General features: G+C 43.2%; 3 protein-coding genes across 3 annotated transcripts in view; 1 reads left to right on the top strand and 2 right to left on the bottom strand.

Annotated features, from left to right (window-relative positions):
* PRRT2 (proline rich transmembrane protein 2) overlaps positions 1-8,051 on the top strand; it is a 34,328-nt gene extending 26,277 nt beyond the window's left edge. The window contains exon 4 of the mRNA XM_060780268.2: positions 1,442-8,051. Coding sequence (XP_060636251.1) covers positions 1,442-1,452 — 11 coding nt within the window. The 3' untranslated portion in view covers positions 1,453-8,051. The remainder of the gene's footprint in view (positions 1-1,441) is intronic.
* Positions 8,052-11,828: 3,777 nt separating this feature from the next.
* CDIPT (CDP-diacylglycerol--inositol 3-phosphatidyltransferase) lies at positions 11,829-23,825 on the bottom strand. The gene is made up of 6 exons (XM_060780264.2): positions 23,418-23,825; positions 21,442-21,576; positions 19,041-19,194; positions 18,773-18,854; positions 17,105-17,186; positions 11,829-15,023 (listed from the first exon to the last, which is right to left on the bottom strand). Exons 1-6 carry the CDS (start codon positions 23,458-23,460, stop codon positions 14,872-14,874), a joined length of 648 nt encoding a protein of 215 aa, XP_060636247.2. The 5' UTR covers positions 23,461-23,825; the 3' UTR covers positions 11,829-14,871.
* KCTD13 (potassium channel tetramerization domain containing 13) overlaps positions 11,829-24,975 on the bottom strand; it is a 131,449-nt gene continuing 118,302 nt past the window's right edge. Inside the window, exon 8 of the transcript XR_010910124.1 lies at positions 11,829-14,788. The gene's annotated coding sequence lies outside the window, so the exon portion shown is untranslated. The remainder of the gene's footprint in view (positions 14,789-24,975) is intronic.

The raw sequence follows: 24,975 nt of genomic DNA, 5'->3' as shown, positions 1-24,975 counted from the left end.
CCCCCCAAAAGTTCAACAGTTAATCATTGTCACAGTTCTTATCAATGTCAGCAGTTTACTATGACAGGTTAATCATTTCAGTTCTCATTAGCAGGTTTTAATTATAGTTCCAGAAAGCAGATAGTTAATGATTTTGTCATTGCAGACCTTAATCTTTAGGATGGTATCTTCAGCCAAATTAGGCCCCATCCATTCATTCAATTCATATAAGTCTATTCATTTCCCACACATATCAAATCCACTTTTTTCAAATCTGCACATTATATTTCTTGTGACAGAAGAGGCCTGAGGCTGTTAGGAATTATGGGAGTTGAAGTCTAAAACACCTGGAAGGCCAAAGTTTGTCCATTCCTGATGTAGATGCACTGTACAGTGTTGTTTATGCCTCACTAGATAAGCACCAGCAGTTCAAAATTGGGTATTACCTAATTGCTGCTCTTCTCCAGAGATGCAGGCAGGATTTCCAAGTACCGACTAAACTAGGCATGGACAAACTTGGGCCTATGCTTAAGTGGCTATGGACGCAAAGGAAAGGGCCTGAGTCTGTTAAGAATTTTGGGAGTTGAATTCCAAAACACCTGGAGGGCCCAAGTTTGCCTGTGTCTGCTCTAGCTTCTTAAACTACTTACATATACCTATTTTCTAGACTTTTAAAAAAGTTATTTTCCACTTAGACCCTTTCTATACTACCATATAAAATCCAGATAATCTGTATTATATGGCAGTGTAGACTCATATAATCCACTTCCAAGCAAATAATGTGGATTATCTGCTTTGATCATTGGTTTATATGACAATGTAGAAGGGGTGCCAGAAAGCTAATAGACACCCCTTACACCCCTTCCCTTCATCATAGCTGTTCATTTGAGTTCAACATTATGATGTGCTTCTTATAGGGCAGTGGTTCCCAGCCTTTGGGACTCCAAGTGTTTTGGATTTCAACTCTCAAAAATCTCAGCCAGTTTACCAGCTGTTAGGAATTGAGGGAGCTGAAGTCCAAAACACCTAGAAGCCCAAAGGTTGGGAACCACTGTTATAGGGTTAGGTTAGCCTACAGCCGTCAAACTGAACATTGGCTCTAGATCTGTGTAGTAGTCCATCATAACTAGCAGGTTCTTCTCAGAAGCCTTTCTCATTCATAACTTTTCCTCTTCCTATTGCTGGCATTAGGCTGAAGAGGTATTCCCCCAGACCTTTCCCTGATCAACCTCCATGTTGTTCCCTCCAAATAACCTGTTCCCACATGCTCCAGATTCCCGTGGAAGCCCGTTATGGAGATGTTGAATTGGGGCATGTGTGAAAGTGTTCCTCCATGTGTTTCTTTCCAGGTTATTGAAATGTTCCTTTCTCTGTCCTCCTTCCTTCCCCATGTTCTTCTTCCTCCCCGTTCAACTCTCCCCGCCCTTGACCCCCGTTGACCCTCAACCTCTCTCCCTCCCAGTGTTCCAGTGAATGCGGCATTTGGCTGGCACTTCCTCCCAACCACCGACATGTTCCATCTTTGGAGCTGGGAGCCAGCATGACTACAGTCCATCCATCCCATCCCATCCCATGACCCCATCCCTCCCTCAACCATGCAAAGGAGCACAAGGATGGAGACCACAGAGGGACAGAGAGAGGCAGAAAGAGAGAGAAATGAAGAAATGGGGACACGAGGTCATGAGACCGAGAGAGGCAACATCTTGTCATTTCCTCCTCCAAATTTTGAATGCCCATAATGAGCAGAAAGAAAAGATCAGATTTTTGGAAATGGGTAAGAGGGGAGGAATCGACCCTGTCTTTCTACGTTCTCTCTCTTTCTTTCTCTCGTTTTTTTTCTTCCATCCATCCCGCCGCCTATTCAACCAATGACCCATCCGCCCATCTTCCATCCACTGCCAAATTTCGACAGCAAATAAAACTCTTTCGATATTCCATGTTTACAAGAAGCTGCCGGAGAAAAATACAAAAGCTCTTTTCCCCAATCCTCTACAAAGGAGGCGGGGGAGCATGTTTACATGTTTGCTGGCAAGAATATGAACAGAACCAGCGCAAGAAGAGAGGAACCACTTCTTACGTCTCTTGCCCTCGTCAGTCGTGTTTACAAAAGACACCAAATAGGATGAGAAAGGACCGAGGGAGCCGGTGCCATTGGTCAGGATGTGAGCTGGATGTGGTGGAGTGGGAGTTTGTAGCAAAGTATTGTGTAGAAGGAAGTGCTGACAACAAGGTGGTGTGACCCAAGCAGAGTTGGTGGCATACAATTAAGGACTATGAGGGATGGCTTGTACTAACAAATCTCTTGCCAAACCCATTGGTGGAAAAGGAATGACACAAAATATATGTTATTGGCTGAAGATAGCAATGAAATTAGTGTTAACGGATGAAATAATGTAAACAAACGGAACTGGGAAAACTTGCAGCAAGGAAGTGGGCTTGAGTAGGAAGCAACAGATGCAGAAGACTGAAATAATCAACCCAAGAGACTCGGAAAGAAGGAAGCTTATTGGAGAGAGGTGAAGAGTTTTGAGAATAGGTGGCATTACTCTCAACTCAAAGGGACAAGTGCCAAAAAAAAAAAAGAAACAAGTTGGTGTGGGAAGAAGCTCAAGAAGAAAGCCAAAAGAGGAAAGGAAAATAGAAGAACAGACACTGCGACAACTGGAAGACATTGAAATGATGGGAGAGATGCACTAGAGTCCAAACAGAGAGAGTTAAGAATCTATTCAAGAGAAAGTGTGCATAGAGGGAACAGGCTAAAATTGGATTGGAGGACTAGCTACAACTGGAAAAGCATGGCTATTTGATTTGCATTGATTTTGTCAACAGACAGGGTGAAGTAATGCTCATATAGGTTTATAAATGCAAGTTATATACAATAGAGTCTCGCTTATCCAACATAAATGGGCCAGCAGAACGTTGGATAATCGAAAATGTTGGATAATAAGGACGGATTAAGGAAAAGCCTATTAAACATCAAATTATGTTATGATTCTACAAATTAAGCACCAAAACATCATGTTTTACAACAAATTGACAGAAAAAGCAATTCAATACATGATAATGTTATGTAGTAATTACTGTACTTATTAATTTTGGACCAAAACAGACAAGGTTTCTTTCTTTCTCCCCATCTGGACATTATTCCGGGCGGGAGGCAGACTGCGTTGGATAACACAGAATGTTGGATGAGCAAAGGTTGGATAAGCGAGACTCTATTTTGACAATCCTGCAAATATAAGGAAAGATGAATCTCAACTGAAGATAATGCTTGAGAACTGAATGCTTGAGGCTGATGGGACGTTGGCATGGAGGGAATTCAGGGAGCAAGGGGCCAAACTGGGAACAGTGGAAAGACACTGTAGATGCCATTGTGATGGTGTCTAAGAGGAATGGGAATCATATGGCTCTCCAAGTGCTGTCAAGCTGCAATTTCCAGCATTCTTATTGTGGGTTGTTGGGACTTTTGGTCCAACAACATCTGGAGAGCCACACAATTCCCATCCTTGGTGTAGAAGATTGATACCTTTTATTTGATTTAGCTGGTTGGCTGAAGAAATGCAGCCCCAGTTCGTTTTGTCACAGAGAAGGAAGGAAGCCAGAAGACTATTAAATAGCAAACAGAGTGAGGAAGTAATTAATTATGAGTATGTGTAATAAATAAATATTAAGAAGATACTCTAGATCTACCAAGCAGTCAATATCTCCTATATTATAAATACGTCTATACAATTTTCCAGCAATAGATGTGAAGGTCTGTTGGGAATGAATCTTTAACTAAAGGAAGATTGATCATTAGAGATATAAATAAACCTTCAATAAAACAAGGTCCATGGGCATGTTTTTACATTGTTGCTTTCTCCAGTGGCCAACGCTAACTTTCTTTTAGTATTCTAAAAGACTAATATAATGTGATTTTCCTGCCTCTTGGCAGGGGGTTGGACTGGATGGCACATGAGGTCTCTTCCAACTCTATGATTCTAGTTCTTCCCACCAGACAAACACATCCATTAATAAAAATGCCTCTTGTTTGCACCACTTGACTGTTTGGTAGATCTACTACAAATTTTGAAATTTTAGTATATATACACTTATATATTAATTTATTTCCTGCCTCTGTTCCTTTAACATAGGATCATATTTGAAAGGCAGAAAATACAGTGAAGGGAGGATTGGAAAACACCAAGATGGAGAGCATCTATTTGTGATATAATAGTTCCCAGAATCCCACAGTTATTGTTGCCACCAATGCCTTGGAAACAACAAGAGTTAGGAAGGACTAGACAGAGGAATCTATATGTCGTCATTTCCTTGAGTTGACAGAACACAACAAAATGCCATACTTAGCATAGGACCATCAAAGCTGTTGATTGCGATCTGAAATTCAGCCACTGTGTGTATGCTATACGTATTGTGGAAATGTGACATAAAGGAGAATAATTGCTATGTATATTTATGGAAATATTAGGGGTTTGTGGGATAATAGTTCCCAGGATCCTGCAATCATTGTTGCCACCAACTCTTGTTGTTGTTGCCACCAACAACAAGTGTGAGGAAGGACTAGACAGAGGAATCCATATGGCAACTTTTCCTTGGGTTGACAGGACACAACAAAACACCATATTAGCCTAGGGCTACCAAAGCTGGTGAATGTGATCTGAAATCCAGAAGCCAATTTTGAATGAAGCATGGGATCCTAAGCCACAACAACGGCACAAAAAACAGTATCAAAGGCTACAAACACCCACAGATCGAGAGGAACCAATGAGGAGATGAAGAAGGTTAGTTAAAAAGCCACTTGATGGAGTCAGACAGACATGCATGCCTTTGGTCTTCGGAATGCAATTTGGACAAATTCATAGAGCTACGGACATCTCCTTTTGAGAGAAGAATGGAAAATAGCAACAAAAGGACCAGTCTATTTGTAAACAGGATAACAGGATGGGAAAGGGCACTGGTGGAGAAGTGTCGCTGATGGAGGAATATACCCGAAAGCATACACTCCATACCAAACAATGACAAAAATATTTCCAAAGGGCCAGTCGAACAACCACGTATGCTACTAATGGACAGAAACAATTGGGGCGGGAAGGGGAAGGGCACCAGCAAAGAATTGTGTGTGTGTCAGACACGAATATTCACCCGGCACAATGTGACTTTTAATTTATTTCTTTTTTCCTTCGCAGACTGTTAACACAACTGGGGTGCGGGTTGGTGGGCGGGCGATCTCTCGGTATACTCCTCTAAACTCTGTGCTTGGGAGGGGACACAGAGCTTTATGCCGGGAGAAGGGTGTCCATAAAACTCCTCTCCCTCTTCATCTGCACGGATTATTAATAACCTCTGACCATCCCTCGACCATCCCTCCACATTGGAAAAATCAAAATTGCCTTTCCTTTGATGGATGCATGGCGTCACAAAGGGCTTTCCACAGTAGGACACCTTCCAAGTGGGACTTCTAGTTCTCTCACTTACCTGGAAGGTGCCCAGTTGGAGAAAGCCAATGTAGCAGGAAGGGCAATGTTTGTATATTTCCATCATCCCCTGTCCTGGGGAGGCTTAAACTCTAGGAAGGGGACGGGGGATGGACGGGGGTGGCCTGTTGTATTTTGATGTTGAAATGCAAGTATTCTAATCTGCATGTTTTTATATGCTTATATTTGGGGGTGGGCAGGGAAAGGTGAGGGGTATATGGGGAGGGGGGAGGGGAATCGGAAACACGGAACGAGAGAGAGAGTTGAGACAGAGTGTGATGGTGCAAGATTCAACATGGAGGGTCGGAAATGGGTGGAATATTTGGGAGTTGAGGGAAGAGATGTTTGACGGGAAAATTGAGGGTCACTTGGAGATGGGAATGAGCTTCAGCCTGTTGGGATAGAATGGATGAATCAATAGCATAAACAAGCAGGATGGGAGGTTAGGAGAAGATGGGATAGGTCTAGATCCATGCAGAAATATCACAAATCTTCAGAGGTAGTTCAGAGGTAAATATTTGGGTCTCACATTAAGCAAAATTGAGAGACAGTTGAGCCTTTGTCACAAGGCGACTGCCCCTCTCAACAAACAAATCAAGGAAACCATCATAGTTTCACCTTATGGTCACTAGAACAGTGGTTCTCAACCTGGGGTCCCCAGATGTTTTTGGCCTTCAACTCTCAGAAATCCTAATAGCAGGTAAACTGGGAGTTGAAGGCCAAAAACATCTGGGCCCCCAGGTTGAGAACCACTGCACTAGAAGTTGGAAACAACTTGAAGGCATACAACAAATGCTACGTTAGAGATCAATGTATGGCAGTGGTTCTCAACCTGTGTGTCCCCAGGTGTTTTGGCCGACAACTCCCAGAAATCCTAGCCAGTTTACCAGCTGTTAGGATTTCTGGGAGTTGAAACATCTGAGGACCCACAGATTGACAACCACTGGTGTATGAGAAATCTCTGAGTAGAGGTAGATCTCTAGCTGACTTTATTTGTCAACATGGAAGGTGGATCTGTTCCACACTTGAAACCATCTCTTGAGTAAATCTAACAATGTCAACATGGAGTTGTGGACCTATTCCACACTTGAAACCATCTGCGAGTAGAACAATCAGTTTGAGACATACTTGATTTGGGACTAACATTCCCAGAGTCCTCCAAAACCCCATAGTATGATTGGGAACCCATGAGCTGACTTTTCTAAGCTCCGGATCAAATGTGGGTGCATGATTTAATCCAGAGACCAGGAGAAAGGGGACCTTTGGCTGCCGTTGCCTCAAAGCTGCCTTGGCTCTGCTCCCCAACCTCTGATTCTCCAAAATTGCCTTCGATTTTATCCTCATCTGTGTGCTTTAACCAACAGCCAGAGTTTGGGGAACAGGAGCAGAGGGGGCATCACAAGCAGTGAAAAGTAGAATTTGGGGGGACGATCCTCTAGGAATACAATAATGGAGATTGTTTTGAGGGGAGAAGTTGGATTCATTGGGGGAAGAGGGATTTTACATTTACACATATCAGCTATTGAATGAAAACCACATAACCTATATCTTTGACATGATGCCTGATAAATGTTTTCATATTTGGGGGGCGGGGAAAGTTTTGGACGCTCACGAATAAAGTTTGATTTAATATACAATTTTAGGGGGGGGGGGAAGTAGGTTTTTAGGGGGGAGAACAGGAGGGAGATTTTATTTTTTATTTCCTTTCCCCCCATTCTTTTGAGGTGTGGTTTAGTTCTTCGCTTTTCGGCGCTCTCATTTTAGCTTCGGACACAACAGTGTCGCGGAGCAACCATAGTTCTTCGCTTTGTTGAGCTCCCATTTTGGCTTCGTACACAACAGTGTCAATGCCTTGTGTTTTCTGTCCTTCTGCAACATGCCTCATCACCATTTAATTTCTCCTTTAGAGACAAATTTCAACCATACCATCTTAAAAACAAAGCACAGTCCATTAACCATTATGGTTCTCATGACATATGCAGTATTGGGCAACATTTGGCCAATATTTTTATTTGCTGTTTTTGTTTTGTAACCTATTTATTGTCGAAGGCTTTCATGGCCGGAATCACTGGATTGTTGTAGGTTTTTTCGGGTTATATGGCCATGGTCTAGAGGCATTCTCTCCTGACGTTTCGCCTGCATCTATGGCAAGCATCCTCAGAGCTAGTGAGGTCAACAGACCTCACTACCTCTGAGGATGCTTGCCATAGAGGCAGGCGAAACGTCAGGAGAGAATGCCTCTAGACCATGGCCATATAGCCCGAAAAAACCTACAACAACCCAACCTATTTATTCCTTCTCATTTTCTTGCTCAGTTCCTTCCATCTTTGCTTGTTCCTGACTATTATGATATGTTTACTCACAACGGGAAAGGGCAAGGTCTTTTTGAGCCAGGGACCAATTGAACCCTTTTGTGTGATATTTTTATTTAATTTTATTTGGTGGGATAGTGTGACGGACCATTATAAATCCTAATACCAGTTTGTATAAAGAAATGGTGGGAGGGGGTGGCAATGGGATGTGATCAAATTATAAACTGCTACCGACTTTTGTATCAACGCATGAATTGAGTAAATAAACTCAGGTGCATGAAACCAGTGTCTGTTTCTGCAAGTGAATTCAAGTCTCGGAAGTGACACTCATTACTGCTTGATCTGACTTACTTTGGCGATCCCGCATAGCCCGAGGATTTATTATTATTTATTATTTCAACTATTTATATCCCCTCCTTCTCAACTCCCCCCCCCCCCCCCGGGGGGGACAGGACGGGACTCACGGAGGCTTACAACTGACAACCATTAGATGTCAACAACAAAACAAACAAGAGCAATATAAACACAAATTAAACATTGGTTAAAACATTTAACTATAAAATATCAATTAAAACATTAACAACAATACAACCGCATCCATATGCAATTCAGCGTCCAGAGTCCCAGTCCGAGGCATGTCCATTATCAATTCTCATGAGTCATTGCAATTATTACTGCTAAGCCTACTACCCAAATGCCTGGTCCTATAGCCATGATTTGAGCTTTTTTCTAAAGGAGAGGAGAGATGGAGCCGACCTAATTTCACTGCAGAGTGTGTTCCAAAGACAGGGGGCCACCACCGAGAAGGCCCTGTCTCTTGTCCCCGCCAATCGTGCTTGCGAGGGTGGCAGGATAGAGAGCAGGGCCTCCCCCAATGATCTTAAACTCCGAGGTGGATCATAGAGGGAGATACATATGAGCCTCCCTCTCTTACCTGCTAGTGATCCTGACACTCCTTCGAACCTTAAATACCAACCGGATCAGCTCGATCTAAACCTCCGGCTTCATCAAGGTCAATTCCCTCGTTAGTGCTTTTTCCCTTATTATCTGGCTGAGAACCGTCCTCCCTTCCTGAATCCACCTGGCTCTCAGTAGTTTCACTTTCACCAACGTCATCCCTTGCTGTGGGAAACAACTGAACTTCTGCCCCCTGTTCCTGGTCTTCTTCGTCTAACACAGGGACATCATTGCTCTGCACCTGACTGTGAATCTGAATCCCATCATCCCCATCAGAATCATTGACACTATCACTCTGAAATTCCAGCTGAGTCACAACAGGTGGGTCAGTAGGTGACACTGGAGCCCTATTCTTGATCCACATGTTCTCCCGTAGTGAGGACATCGGTTTCCAGGTGGAAGGCAGACCCGGTCAGGGTTGGCTTGAGGCACCTTCCTCTTGGCACACTTCTCCCTTTCATCCTCCATTCATGCCTCTTCAAATTCTTCAGCACTGCTGGTCACAGCTGACCTCCAGTTAGAGCGCTCAAGGGCCAGGACTTCCCAGTTTTCGGTGTCTATGCCACACTTTTTAAGGTTGGCTTTAAACCCATCTTTTAAATCTCTTTTCCTATTTACCAACATTATGTTTCCCATTCTTGGGTCTAGAGTATAGTAACTGCTTTGAGAGACGGTGATCGGGCATTCGACAACGTGGCCAGTCCTGCGGAGTTGATGTTGTAGGAGCATCGCTTCAATGCTGGTGGTCTTTGCTTCTTCCAGCATGCTGACATTTGTTTCTATCTTCCCAAGAGATTTGCAGGATTTTTCAGAGGCAACGCTGATGGAATCATTCCAGGAGTTAAGTGTGACATCTGTAGACAGTCCACGTTTCAGAAGCGTATATAGCAGGGATGGGAGAACAATAGCTTTATAAACCAGGAACCAGGATCTGAACCAGGAATGGGAATCACATGGTCTTCCAAATATTGTTGGATCACAGTTCCTAGCATTCTTCAACACTGCTGACTGGGGAGAATGGGAGTTGCTGTCCAGGAACAACTAGACAGCCAATAACACTAAATTAAGTTAAACCAGGCATGGGCAAACTTTGGCCGTGCGGGTGTTTTGGAGTTCAACTCCCACAATTCCTAACAGCCGCTAGGCTGTTAGGAATTGTGGGAGTTGAAGTCCAAAACACCCGCACGGCCAAAGTTTGCCCATGCCTGAGTTAGACAGTATCATGAGAAGGAATAAGTAAAATTTCATAAAAATGTGCAAGTGTTTTGAGTTTTCTAGAACTCTTCCTTAGGCTCGGTGGTCAGATGGGAATCGACAGGCCAGAGGGAATATGGAAGATAAAATAATTGGGTTAGATGTTTTGGCCATGAGAGCTGCAAATCCCCAAAATAGAGAATGCATGCTAGTTAAGGCATAGGTGAAAGAGAAAAGGTGATTCTCAAGGGTTTTCATGTTTTACAGCTCTGAACTGCCAGCCTTAGCTGTTCACACCAATTGCCCACCAAATGGTAAAATGGGATCTGGATGATGCCAATTAGAGGCCTCATTATAGGCAACGAAAACAGAAATGACTCACTGGAAGAATGATTTGCAATTACAAAAACACATATTATGGGAGGAAGGCTTCATTAGAATCACGGAGTTGGAAGAGACCACAAGGAACATCCATTAGAATTCTTCTTTAGTGATCTCTGGGTGTTTCATTTGCAAGGTTTTTTTTGTGTCAGGAGCGACTTGAGAAACTACAAGTCGCTTCTGGGGTGAGAGAATTGGCTGTCTGCAAGGACATTGCCCAGGGGACACCCGGATGTTTTACCATCCTGAGAAGGTTCTCTCATGTCCCTGCATGAGAAGCTGGAGCTGACAGATGAGAGCTCACCCCTTCCCCAGATTTGAACCACCGACCTTTAGGGATGCCTAGATGTTTTACCATCCTATGGGAGGCTGCTCTCATGTCCCTGCATAAGAAGCTGTAGCTGAGAGACGGGTGCGCATCCCACTTCCCGGATTTGAACCACAACCTTTTGGGATGCCCAAATGTTTAACTATCCTGTAGGCTTCTCTCATGTCGCTGCATGAGAAGCTGGAGCTGACAGATGGGAGTTCACCCAGCTCCCCAGATTTGAACCACCGACCTTCTGGGACACCCGGATGTTTTACCATCCTGTGGGAGGCTTCTCTTATGTCTCTGCATGAGAAGATGGAGCTGACAGGTGGGAGCTCACCATGCTCCCCGGATTTGAATGACCAACATTTTGGGACACCTGGATGTTTTATCATTGTGTGGGAGGCTTCTCTCGTTCCTGTATGAGAAGCTGGAGCTGACAGACGGGCCCCTACCCCGCTCCCTAGATTCGAACCACCTACGTTTCGGTCAGCAGCCCTGCTGGCACAAAGGTTTTAACCCTTTGCACCCCCGGGGGGCTCCTATTTAAAAGGTAAATGGATACAAGAGGAGAACATAATGAGCAATAATTCAAGCACACCCCCATATACCTGTATTCTGCAGTGGCACAATCGAGAAATACTTCCTTATGCCATGATGAAGAGCTAATGTCTTCAAAGTTGCCATCCATGCAGAAACGATCACAAAGAACTATGGTTCAGAAAAGTAGATGGGGACAAAGATTCCCAACCTTTGGCTTCATAGATGTTTGGAATTACAACTCCCAATCAATGGTCAATGATCAGAGGATCTGAGAACAAGGGTTCAAAAGATATGGAGAACCAAAACATATCGTTCAGACCTGTTGGCCTAGAGCTCTTATCAAAGATTTCCCAGTACTCCATCAAATGGAAAATCCCAGGACAGGCCCATAACAAGTAAAGTTGTCTAAACCTCATGTAATGTGTAGTGCAGATATCTGATGTGTGTGTTTCTGGTTGGTGCTAATAACTAGCAAACTGACACACAAAAAACAAAAACACAGCAGATCCAGAAAGCTTGAATATTGTTCTCAAGAGCACTAGACTCTCCCTGCAATATCCAGAATGCATTTCCATTTTGAGCAAGAGCACAACAAACCCACACTTATCTCATCTATACTTCAAAGCCCTTATATAAACCATTACCTCAGAGGCAACTAAATTAAGAGACGTAATCAGATGGTGATACAGATGGTCTTTATTATAGCGAATCCCACTCTGCAAGAGAGAGAAGAGAGAAAGCTCTTATTGCACCAAAACCTCTTAACCGGTAAAAACCAATGTATAAATTACACATACTTTGGGGTCGTGAGGGTGTTGGCAGTGACATTGTGGAGGAAGGACCGGCAAGTAACACTAGCCCCAAGCCAGCAGGAGACAGTGTGGGACTTTGTAGGGATGCAAGGAAAATCAGTAGCTCAACAAAGGTGTGTTGTTTTTTCCCCTTTGGTACATGAGGTTCTGCAGTAAGATAATACATAATTTGGCTTATTATATGAATACATGGATGGCAACTCAGTTCAGTGCAACACCCAAATCCCAAGAATTCCAACCTAGATCCTAAATCTGCTGTTTCTCACCAATCATCACCCCTTTTCCCATCTCTTCTATGGCTTTGGCCCCTATGTCCTACTGAAAATATAATAATCTGACTTCTGTGGAAAGAAGGAAATCTTAAGGAATAGGTTAGGTCTAAGATGGCCACCATTCAAGTAGTAAACCTAGTCATCTTTGTGTTGTTGAAGGCTTTCATGGCCGGAATTACTGGGTTGCTGTAAGTTTTTCGAGCTGTATGGCCTTATTCTAGAAGCATTCTCTCCTGACATTTTGCCTGCATCTATAGCAGGCATCCTGAGGTTGTGAGGTTGAGGATGCCTATCATAGATGCAGGCAAAACATCAGGAGAGAATGCTTCTGGAACATGGCCATACAGCCCGAAAAACTTACAGCAACCTAGTCATCTTTGATTTTAAAAAAAACCACACAGGGAAAACAGAACTTTGTTGTGCAAAGTTGGACCACAAAAAGGGAAGTAAACAGAATTGATCAATGATAGAACAGAAGATGAGGCTCCTGTTCTATCAAGATATTGGTATGCCTTGTATGGGGAAAGTCTTTCTTCCCTTAGAAGAGTTTTGTGGTAGGCAAAGCTCCACTTCAACCCTTCAGATGTTGTTGGACTGCAATTCCCAGCATGCCTTACCATTGGTTACACCGGCTGTGGCTGCTGGGACTTGCAAAGCAACAATATTTGGAAGATGTATTGTCAAACGCTTTCATGGCCGGAATCACTGAGGAGCTGAGTGTTTTCCGGGCTGTATAGCCACGTTCCAGAAGCATTCTTTCCTGATGTTTTGCCTGAATCTATGATTCTTCCAGACTTGAGCAGGGCCGTTGATGACCGGATGACGTAAAGAGATTTTTCAATCATGTATTAAATTCAACTTGGCAGCACAAAGCAGGGATCAAAATCCTGTTAGTGATACATGCATAATGTATGCATATGCAAGTATAGTAGGGTTGGTTATTTTTTTGGTTGACAATGGGAAATGGTCCCTTGGAGGTGTATATGTGGAACCGGTGGGTATTCAGCAGAACATTAAGATACACAGAGTAGAGTGTGGGATACGAATTATTGCCTTTTGTGCCTTGTGTATTGCAATTACCTAATTAATTATTAGCAGTGTTCCTTAATCATTGAGCCACATATTTGGTGCTACACTGGTATCCAGTCTAGACATTGTGTTACACAGCACTCTGCCAGGGGTAGTTGATGTGATGCAGAAGAGATGGAGGTTCTTGGATAGTGTGGATGGGGAGCTGATATCTATCATTTCATTTGGAAGCTGTCCAAAGGAGGATGACTGCCAACTTGGGCCCTCCAGGTGTTTTGGACTTCAATTTCCACCATTCCTAACAGCCTCAGGCCCTTTCCTTTCCCCCCTCAGTGCTTAAGGCATCCTCAGAATTGTGAAGTCAGACCTCACAACGTCTGAGGATGCTTGCCATAGATTCAGGCAAAACGTCAGGAGAGAACAACCCAATATTTGGAAGGCCAAATGATTCCCATCTGCTTTCATGGAAGAATTAATTAAAAAGTCAGGGTAAGCAAGATGGGTCATTATTTATCGATTATCAGACTCTACTGCCCTTCTCCTAAAATACAAATACATGATTGACAAAAAAGGAATATCTCATTTCAATGATGGTCATCTTAAAATGATGCACAAGAGAATAACCTTTCAATGTCCAGACCGCACGTATGGTTTTTCCTAGGCTTACCATGCCACGTAGCGTCGTGTAAGAAAAACAGCTGATGGCAACTGAGCAAGTAATATACACTCCAAAAGTAAAGCATTATTGGGAGAAGGCTGTTTCAAATAACAGTTTCCTTATGGCCATGCAAAGGTTTGACACATTTTTGCCAAGACAATGTGAACGATCAGCTAAAACGGAGACACGCAGCCAGAGAGAATAATGAAGGGGCAGCAATACTTTATATGGAAATATAAGGATGTTTTGTTTGAAATATGTATATTTGTACAGTCAGGAGAAACTGCTAATGAATTATCAGTTGGAAAAGTATGGGAGTGATATGTCCTTCTTGGGGAAATCGTCTTGCTCAGTTTGGGAAAATAAAGAATTTGGGAAAGAATGAAGGGGCTTCTCTCATGGCTGAATATGACTCTCCTCAAAAGATAGCATCAGCAGTGCAAGATTGTCAAAATCCCCCAATGGAGTCTATTTAGCTGCCTTTCAAAACAATGCATCAAATTCCTCCCTTTCAACCCGAACTTGCGGCAAATCTCTTCCAAGCAGCAACTTTCCCCCCAAAACAATGTATAAATATTATGAGGGTTATGTAGGAAGTCAGGAGGAGGAGGCTGGATCTAACCATCATCCAATATGGACCACAAAGCATTTGGGAAGACAGGGATCATAACAGCAAGCACAAACTGCACAGCTGGAGTGGCTAATTGGAGGCAAGGCCTCGTCCTGTCGAGGCAAAGGTTGGCAGCCAGTCCCTTTGGAACAGGCATGGGCAAACTTCGGCTCTCCGGGTGTTTTGGACTTCAACTCCCAGAAGTCCCAGGCACCTTACTGGCTGTTAGGAATTGTGGGAGCTGAAGTCCAAAACACCTGGAGAGCCGAAGTTTGCCCATGCCTGCTTTGGAAGGATGAGGGGCGTTTGGCTCCCAGCCCTACACTGTAGCCTGGAAGGGCTATTTCCTTTTTGCACGTTCAGCAACGTCCAAAGCAGCCATGTTGCAGGAGGCCGAGACCAAGTGGATGAGGCTGATGAGGCTCTTGATGATGGCGATGGGGAAGGAGACCCACAGCACCAGGCGATAGAGACCAACATGGGTGTGCAAGACTGGAAGGCCAAGAAGAAAACAAAGCAATGAGCATATAAATAATAATAACAATAACAATATCAATATAATCAATAATATTAATAATAATAAATGTAAATAACAATTAATCTATACACAAAAGAGTGAAAATATATATGTGTATATGTGGGAGGGGTGTCCACTTACACAGACTCTTGCCTCCACAAACAACTATAACTTCCACCACTCAGGAGACACCAATGGCCCTCCTTCCAATGACATTTATTTATTTGTTTATTTATTTACTTCATTTGTATACCGCCATTCTCAGCCCTAAGGTGACTCATAGCGGTTTACAACAAGCAAAAACAAGGCAAACAATCAAGGCAAAAATTCAATGCGGCATCAACAAGGTACTTAAAAACAGTTAACACAGAAACAAATTAAACAATTTAACAGTAATAAACATTCAGTGGCGTCTCATAACTAGAATCATGATCCAAACTCAACATTGCAGGTTATAGTGAGTGAACATGTACAAGAGCCCTGCCAATGTCCTCCACCAACACCATACTGCCCACCAACAAGTGAATGCTTTCAATCGGGGACCATTTCCATCTAGATTTTATGTTTTTCCTCCACCACAGACATCTCAGTGTTTCTGACTCTCTCCATTGGTGTGGAATTTGCATGACTCTGCCCACTGCCTCTCCCATTACCCTTTCCTTCTTGTCTCTATGGCACACAGCTAACAGAGATAAATTAATCAGCAGCTGAACATACTGGAGGGGTTCGTGGGACTGACTCAACGTGATGGAAGTTGCAGTTCACCCTATACAGACAATGGACCTGGACCACATTTGGCACACAGAACCCCCATGACCAATAAAAAATACTGGAGAGGTTTGTGGGGGGGATTTAACTTAATGTATAGTATTTGTAGGTACTGGGATTTATAGTTCACCTACAATCAAAGAGCACTCTGAGCCCTGCCAGTGATGGACCTGGAACTAACTCGGCACACAGATCCCCTATGACCAACAAAAAATACTGGAGGTCTTTGGAGGGTTATATAGGAGTTGTAGTTCAACTACATCCAGAGAGCACTGTGAACCGAATCTGGACCAAGCGTGACACACAGACCAACATGGCTAAGTTTGAATGTTTGAGAACTGCAGTTCACCCACATTGTTATGCATTTTCTCATGGGAGCATTCATAAAAAAACAAAAGCAAAGACTGACTTTTTTTCCTAATGAATAACGTTACAAATTACCAAACGGATATTGCCTAACATCCAAAAACTAACAATGCCTTTTGTACCCAAACTAGTCATAAATAATATTAATAACAATTAGTAACAATTAATAGCAATTATTTATTTTTTGTCATATCAGGAGTGACCTGAGAAACTGCAAGTCGCTTCTGGTGTGAGAGAATTGGCTGTCTGCAAGGACGTTGCCCACGGGACGCCCAGATGATTTGATGTTTTATCATCCTTGTGGGAGGCTTCTCTCATGTCCCCGCATGGGGAGCTGGAGCTGATAGAGGGAACTCATCCACCTCTCCCTGGATTTGAACCTGTGACCTGATGGTTTAACCCACTGCGCCACCAGGAGCTCCATAGCATTTCATAATAATTAACCATTAATGATAATAATAAGTAATGGCAAAGGTTTCCCCTGACATTAAGTCTAGCTCTGTCTGGGGGATGGTGCTCATCTCCATTTCTAAATCAAAGAGCTGGCATTGTCCATAGACACCTCCAAGGTCATGTGGCCAGTATGACTGCATGGAGTGCCGTTACCTTCCTGCAGAAGCGGAACCTATTGATCCACTCACATCTGCATATTTTCTAACTGCTAGGTTAACAGAAGCTGGGCCTAACAGCAGGAGCGTGCCCTGCTCCCTGGATTCAAACCACCAACTTCTTGGTCAGCAAGTTCTGCAGATCAGTGGTTTAACCTGCTATGCCATTAGGGGGCCATTTATTTATTAATGTTGAGAAACACTGCTCTAGTTAGTGCCTCACTAAACTACACATCCCAGGATTCCACAGGATGCAGCCGTGGAATCACTGTGGCATCTTAGTGCTATATAAGGGTGTGGTTCTACATACTCACTTTCTGGTCCTTCACCAAAACACAGCAAGTACAGCATGCAGTAGAAGAGTTCGTTACCAGCACACATAGTGAAGAGGACGGGCTGAAGGGGGAGAGAGCAGAAAAAGAAGTATATCAGGAATAAACAAGCCAGGACAGAATAACAGGCATGGGCAAACTTTGGCTGTTAGGAATTGTGGGAGTTGGAGTCCAAAACACCTGGAGGGCCCAAGTTTGCCCATGCCTGTTATACAAGCTTCAGAGTATCAAGGAAAAACATAAAAGGGGAAAACCAGTGCCATTTTTGGAATTAGAAGGTCAAATATACCCAAAAAGTAGCTGAGCCACCAAAATGTGTGTTCGCCAGTATTAATGCTCATGGTTCCCTGAGCACAACTCTCATTATCTCATATTTCCAATATTGGGTTGCTGTGAGTTTTCCAGGCTGTATGGCCATGTTCCAGAAGCATTCTCTCCTGACATTTCACCCACATCTATGGCAGACATCCTCAGAGTTTGTGAGGTCTGTTGGAAACTAGGCAAGTGGAGTTTATATATCTGTGGAATAATGTCCAGGGTGGGAGAAATAAATCTTGTCTGTTTGAGGCAAGTGTGAATGTTGCAATTGGCCACCTTGATTAGCACTGAATGGCCTTTCAGCTTCAAGGTCTGGCTGCTTACTGCCTGGGGGAATCCTTATTTACTGTCCTGATTTTAGAGTTTTTAAAATACTGGTAGACAAATTTTGCTTATTTTCATGGTTTCCTCCTTTCTGTTGAAATTGTCTACATCAGTGGTTCTCAACCTGGGGTCCCCAGATGTTTTTGGCCTACAACTCCAAGAAATCCCAGCCAATTTACCAGCTGTTAGGATTTCTGGGAGTTAAAGGCCAAAAACATCTGTGGACCCACAGGTTGAGAACCACTGGTCGACATGATTCTGGATTTCAATGGCTTCTCTGTGTAGCCTGACATGGTGGTTGTTCGAGTGGTCCAGCATTTCTGTGTTCTCAAATAATATGCTGTGTCCAGGTCGGGTCATCAGGTGCTCTGCTATGGCTGAATTCTCTGGTTGAATTAGTCTTCAGTGCCTTTCATGTTCCTTGATTTGTGTTCTAACAGACCTCACAACTTCTGGGGGTACCTGCCATAGATGTGGGCGAAATGTCAGGAGAGAATGCTTCTGGACCATGGACATACAGTCCGAAGAACTCACAGCAACCCAGTGATACTGGCTGTGAAAGCCTTCAACAACACATTTCCAAGATTGTTTCCAAATACTAAATATGGTGTGGAAATGCAACCAGGAGATGAAAGAGAAGGAAAATAATAATAATAATAATAATAATAATAATAATAATGATGATGATGATAATTAAAACTTCATTTATATACCGCCCTATCTCCCCTAGCGGACTCAGAGCAGTTTCCACATATGCAAAATAATACAAAAACATACAATATAAAACAAAAACATAGGCATAAAACTGTTAACACAACATATACATTAAAATCAATTTAAAACCAGTTCCGCTTTCACAGCTATGAGTGGAAGACATGATGAAATAGTAAGATTGTGACAGCATTTGGCTTTGGAGATCACAAAAAAGGGAGGATGCCAATGGTAGGGAAGTGGGATGCTTGAGAAATGTGATGGGAACAGTTCTAAAAGGGTGCAAACTTCACTCACCCGGGAGTTGTAATAGACTCGCAGGATCGGGTTCCCTGACAAGTCAATGCTCTTGTGGCTCTCTCCACCTTTTACCACTGTGCTAAAGGGACGAGAAGAAGAGCCTATTAAAATGGTGGCTTGGAACACTCAACCTCTCCTCTCAATGGCGTGTCATTCATCCCCATCAACTCTACTCCCGCTATCCCAGAGCTTTGCTTCTGAAATATTTTTTTTCTAGAAAAGATGACCCACTGTCCATTGCAGTGGGTCATCTTGGGCTACTTACCTGTGAAGATGGAGCCAATGGGAGGCAATATCCAGGCTCATGCTGAGCTGGAACCAGAGGGCGGATTCAGGGTAGAGCATGGCCAGGTTCACCAACAGGCACATGGTGGCGCAGCGGTCCGTCAACATGTCCAGCATGGCGCCAAAGCGGGTGCCTGGGATGAAGATCATGGATTAGGAACAAAGAAGTTTCATGAAGTGGAAGGAGAGGAGGACATCAACCAAGGCGGAGGATGGAGGAAACAGTTCAGCAAGAATGCAGGTTGTACACTCCCCAGATGTTTTGGATTGCACTGGCCAGCATTATTAAGAGTGGGAGATCACTATATGTCTATATCGAATTATTTGATATTTATTTTCCACTTTTTCCCCAACCTCGAGACTCAATAAATAAATAATAAATAATCACAGCATTCAAAAATCTACAAAAGTTAACACAGAACACAAAATTTGAAAATTGTTCCTGGTTTCAAAGTGTTATTTCCTGTTTAATTGTGCAGTACTTACTTTGAAAGAAACTGTTCTACTCCAGAAACTTCATTTTTGTGGTTGCCACAAACTATGTTTAGTTGGTTGAGACTCTATGAGATATTCATTAAAAAACTACAGCAAAATATACTGCAGGGTGTCCTGCAAAAACAAAGCTTTTGCAGCTTAATAATTTTTCCCCTGTTTTTATGATAGAGCCAATTAGGAATTTGCATTTATAAACCAGGAACAAAAATTGTGTTACATAGTATATTTAAAGATGGCTTTGAAAGATAGCAGATTTCAGGCACTATCTTTAGCAGCTTATGATACTGTAAATCATTGCCTCCTCCTGATAACATGTATAATATCACAAAAGTTTACCACCTCACCTGCTTAATAGGAAATCTGCTACAAAACAGGAGCTTTTTTGTTGAGTTCCAGGGCCAGAGAATCATATGGTGAAAACAGAAGAATGGCCTGTCTCGGTGGAGCATGCTTGCTCCATCAATGTTTAAGATTTACACAAATGACTAGACACTGCCAGAAGGGACAGAGAGTTTCATCTATGATGACAATCGTGCCATCATCACTCAAGCAGGGAGCTTTGAAATGATTGAACGGAAGCTCTTCGAGGCTTTAGGTGCTCTTACTGCCTATTACAGGGAAATCCCTAATCCATCTAAAATGCAGGAGTGTGCTTTTTATCTTAAGAACAGACAAGCATTTCAAGCTCTGAGGATTACCTGGAAAGGAATCCCACTGGAGCATTGCAGCACACCAACAAACCTGGGAGTCACTCTGGACCATGCTCTGACCGGAAGAAGCACTGCTTGAATATCAAGCAAAAAGTGGGCACTAGAAACAATATCGTGCGAAAGCTGACTGGCACAACCTGGGGATCACAACCAGACACAGTGAAGACATCTGCCCTTGCGCTATGCTACTCTGCTGCTGAGTACGCATGCCCAATGTGGAATACATATCACCACGTTAAAACAGTGGCTGTGGCTTTTAATGGGACATGCCACATTATCACAGGATGTCTACACCCAACACCTCTGGAGACTAGAAACAATGGGCGCTAGAAACAATATCATGCGAAAGCTGACTGGCACAACCTGGGGATCACAACCAGAGACAGTGAAGACATCTGCCCTTGCACTATGCTGAGTACGCATGCCCAATGTGGAATACATCTCACCACGTTAAAACAGTGGCTGTGGCTTTTAATGAGACATGCCACATTATCACAGGATGTCTACACCCAACACCTCTGGAGAAATTTTACTGTTTAGCTGGTATTGCACCACCTGATATCTGCAGGGAAGTAGCAGCCAGCAATGAAAGGACAAAGGAATTCACATCTCCAGCCCATCCTCTGTTCGGATATCAGTCAGCTTGCCGATATCTGAACAGCAATGAAAAAATAGCTTCCTAAGATCTACAGAGATACTCACAGGAACACCTCAGCAAGCAAGAATCCAAAAGTGGCAGGACCTCAATCAGTGGCTGATACCAGATGGGAAACTCCCTCCTGGGCAAACAGAAGACTGAGCAACTTGGAAGGCGCTAAACAGGATGCACTGTGACACCACGAGATGCAGAACCAACCTTAAAAAATGGGGCTACAAAGTGGAGTCCATGACATGTGAGTGCAGAGAAGAGCAAACCACAGAATACCTACTACAATGCAACCTGAGCCCTGCCACGTGCACAATGGAGGACCTTTTTGCAGCGACACAGGTGGCCAACTTCTGGTCAAAGGAAATTTAGCATAATGCTAAAATTTTAACTTTATGTTTTTTTTTAAATATATTATAACTGTATTCTCAATGTGATTCTAACACGATAAATAAATAAACTATCCAGACAACGCACACATGGCTTCCTATTTTTTGGCGCAAATTGAAAGGAGTATTGATCAAGCTTACCTTGGTTAAGGGCCCTGGCTGCATGGCCATCAAAGGCATCGAGGAAACCACTCAGCAGATAGAAGAAGGATGCCGTCAGGTGCGAAGTTGGCATAAAATAGAAAGCAATAAAAGCGAAGATGATACGAGCATAACCTGTGATGGAAAACAAAGGCATTGCTGTTGAATCATCAGCCTCTCCAGTATACAACTCTTCCCCACTCAATTTTTATCTGGTGCCCCACTATTATTACCACTCCATTCTTCTAGGCAAGAGCCAGATAGTTCTTAATTATTCACACATTGCTATATGAATAAAATCAGTGTAGATTAGGCATGTGCAAACTTTGGCCTTCCTGGTGTTTTGGACTTCAACTCCCACCATTCCTAACAGCCTCAGGCCCCTTCCTTTTGCCCCTCAGCCGCTTAAGCGGCTGAGGGGCAAAAGGAAGGGGCCTGAGGCTGTTAGGAATGGTGGGAGTTGAAGTCCAAAACACCAGGAAGGCCAAAGTTTGCACATGCCTGCTTTAGTTGTTACTAGGGAGAAGGAAATGTGCTTGTTATGACTCTGCTTGCCATGGTCAAAACAACCCAGTGGACTTTCAATACAATTTTGACTGGGGTCGTTCCATTTCTGCTCTGCCTCAGGCAGCCAAGCATCTTGGGCATCATCAAGCAAGTGAGTCATTTGCCAGTATGTAAGCAAATTTCCTTTCTGGCAGTTACCAGTCCATAAAGAGACATTCCTTCTGGCAGTTGCTGCTTTTGGCTGATTGTCCGTGAACGCTACAAGGATGCAAATGGACTGGATGGTGGGAAATGCAGGGATCCCGGAATTGTTTTTTTAGGCCCACGTGTGTTTGCGTATGTATGTATCAGTCATTGCCAGGCAGGCTATTCTTAAGTTTTGCCTACTTTCAGGGAAGGTGTGTGTGCACATTACTTTCCACCGTCCTTAAATAGGAATTTTCTTACAAGCACAATATGAATAGTGGGCTCTTGGTATCTGCTAGGGTTTGGTTCCAGGACCTCCCAAATCTGTGGATGATCAAGTCTCATTGCATACAATGACTTCGTAGAATAGTGTCCCTTATGTAAGACTGCAAAATCAATAATATTTTTGGGGATTTTAAAAGAATATACATTTAAACAATGGATGATGGAATTGATAGGTGCAGAATACAGCCAGCCAGCTGGACTAATGATCAAAGCAGATAATCCACATTATCTGCTTTGAACTGGATTATATGGCAGTGTAGACCAGGCATGGCCAAACTTGGGCCCTCCGGGTGTTTTGGACTTCAACTCCCACAATTCCTAACAGCCTACCGACTGTTAGTAGTAGTTTCTTCAATGCTTAGACCATAGGTCTTTCACATACAAGGCAAGGCAAATAAATAAATACATGAACAACAGATTATTAAATACAATATAAGGAATTGTGGGAGTTGAAGTCCAAAACACCCAAAGGGTCAAAGTTTGGCCATGCCCAGTGCAGACTCAGACAATCCAGTTCAAAGCAGATAATGTGGATTATCTGCTTTGATCGTCTGGATTATATGAGTCTGTACTGGGCATGGGCAAACTTTGACTCTTTGTAGAAGGGGCCTTAGAAGTGTAGAAGGGTCCTTAGAAGTGCCCTTCTCGAGTCCAGTAGAGCTAAATTCCCAAGGATAGCCTGCAAGTCAATACATTATTACTGGAAGCCCACAAAGGCATTTCTTTGTGCTTGATCACATAGCATACTCAAGTCTTAGTGCATCAACACTGTAGAATTATGGCAGTTTGACACCACATTGACTGCCAAGGCTCAATACTATAGAATTATGGGAATTGTAGTTACCAACCTACAACTCTTGGGATTCTTCAGCATTGATCTATGTCAGGTATGAGCAAACTTCGGCCCTCCGGGTGTTTAGGACTTCAACTCCCACAATTCCTAACAGTCTTCATCAATCCCCCAATCAATCAATCAATCAATCAATCAATGAACGTACCAATGAGGTTGGGGACGAAGAGGAAGATGTTTTCTTGCTTCATGTTGCTGCCAGTTCCTGCTACTTTCGCTATTTCTCGGCCTCTTCCTTGCAAGCCCTGCCCGACCCAAAGACCAAGGCAAGCAGGTAGAGGTCAGGCAACACCCTCCGCTCTTCTCCTAGGAAACCAGGTGGCTGGATCCCCACCCTTTTCCTTTGCTGATCCCACGCACTATAGGAAAACCAGGAAATGCCCCCCTTTTTGTATTTTTGCAACCTCCCGCTAGACTTCCCAGGCTAGGAACAGAGAAAAAAAAAAAGAACGCGGTCCCTTTAAGAGCCTTGACAATAATAGATCTCCCCCTCTGTGGTTTTGGTTTAGTCCAACCCGGTCGAACGGCCGGCGCAGCATGTTACAGAGTTGGATTAAACCAAATCGTAAAAGGGGGTGATGTATTTTTGTTATAGCACGACCATACACCTTAACGTACAACCTGGGAGAAAAAGGTAGGAAGAGAACAATGCAGTTTTATTTTAAGGAAAGGAAATCTCATTCTTCACACCTCTGTGCTGGGTGTAAGAAATACTTCTGGCCCTTTTATTTTACAGACTCCCCCTCTCAATGGATATAAAGGTGTTCCCACCCTATTTTCGGTTTTGGTTCAGTCCGACCAACTGCATAAGACAATGGTCAGGGCTAGAGAGTCGTTTCCTTTTCCTCTCTAGGCACAGTGAGTTGTGGAGGACTGAGGCTAGAAGAAGCCCATTTAGAACACATTTCTTAAAGTATATCCAACAACCAACAGCAACAAGGCCATCCAAAAATGCACAACATGCAACATCAGGCTGGAGAGATGATCATAGCTCTTAGTCAACAAAGATTTCTGGGTTGTTGTAGGTTTTTCGGGCTGTATGGCCATGTTCCAGAAGCATTCTCTCCTGACGTTTCTCCTGCATCTGTCGCAAGCATTCTCAGAAGTTGTGAGGTTTGTTGGAAACGAGGAACATTGGGTTTATATATCTGTGGAAGATCCAGGGTGGGAGAAAGAACTCTTGTCTGTTGGAGCTGGGTGTAAATGTTTCAATTGGCTACCTTGATTAGCATTTGATGGCCTGACAGTTTTTAGGTGTGGCTTGTTACTGCCTGGGAAATTCCTTTGTTGAGAGGTTATTAGATGTTCCTGATTGTTTCTTGGCTGGAGTTCTCCAGTGTTTGAGTTTTGCTTTTCATTTAGTGTTATAAATTTAGAGTTATAAAATTCTAACAATAAATAAAAAATAAAAATTATAACAGAGGCACTCCAAGTGGTCAGCTTCTGATCAAAGGACATTTAGCATAATGTCGAGCGTTAATTCTGTTTGTGTGTGGGTTTTTTTAAAAAAAAAAACATAATAATTGTACCCTCAATTCACTTCTGACACAATAAAAAAGGACGAGCAGATGAAGAATGGTATACAATATGGCATATTCTGTATCTCAAAAACTAGAGCTCATTGGGGGAAACTGGGGCCATTTTTGAAATCAGCAGCTCATATATACCCAGAACCTGGACTGACATTTGGGACACCAGTGTTGGCC

The sequence above is a fragment of the Anolis sagrei genome, chromosome 6, assembly GCF_037176765.1.
Source record: "Anolis sagrei isolate rAnoSag1 chromosome 6, rAnoSag1.mat, whole genome shotgun sequence".
Taxonomy (NCBI): domain Eukaryota; kingdom Metazoa; phylum Chordata; class Lepidosauria; order Squamata; family Dactyloidae; genus Anolis; species Anolis sagrei.
This window is presented reverse-complemented; position numbering and strand designations above follow the sequence as displayed.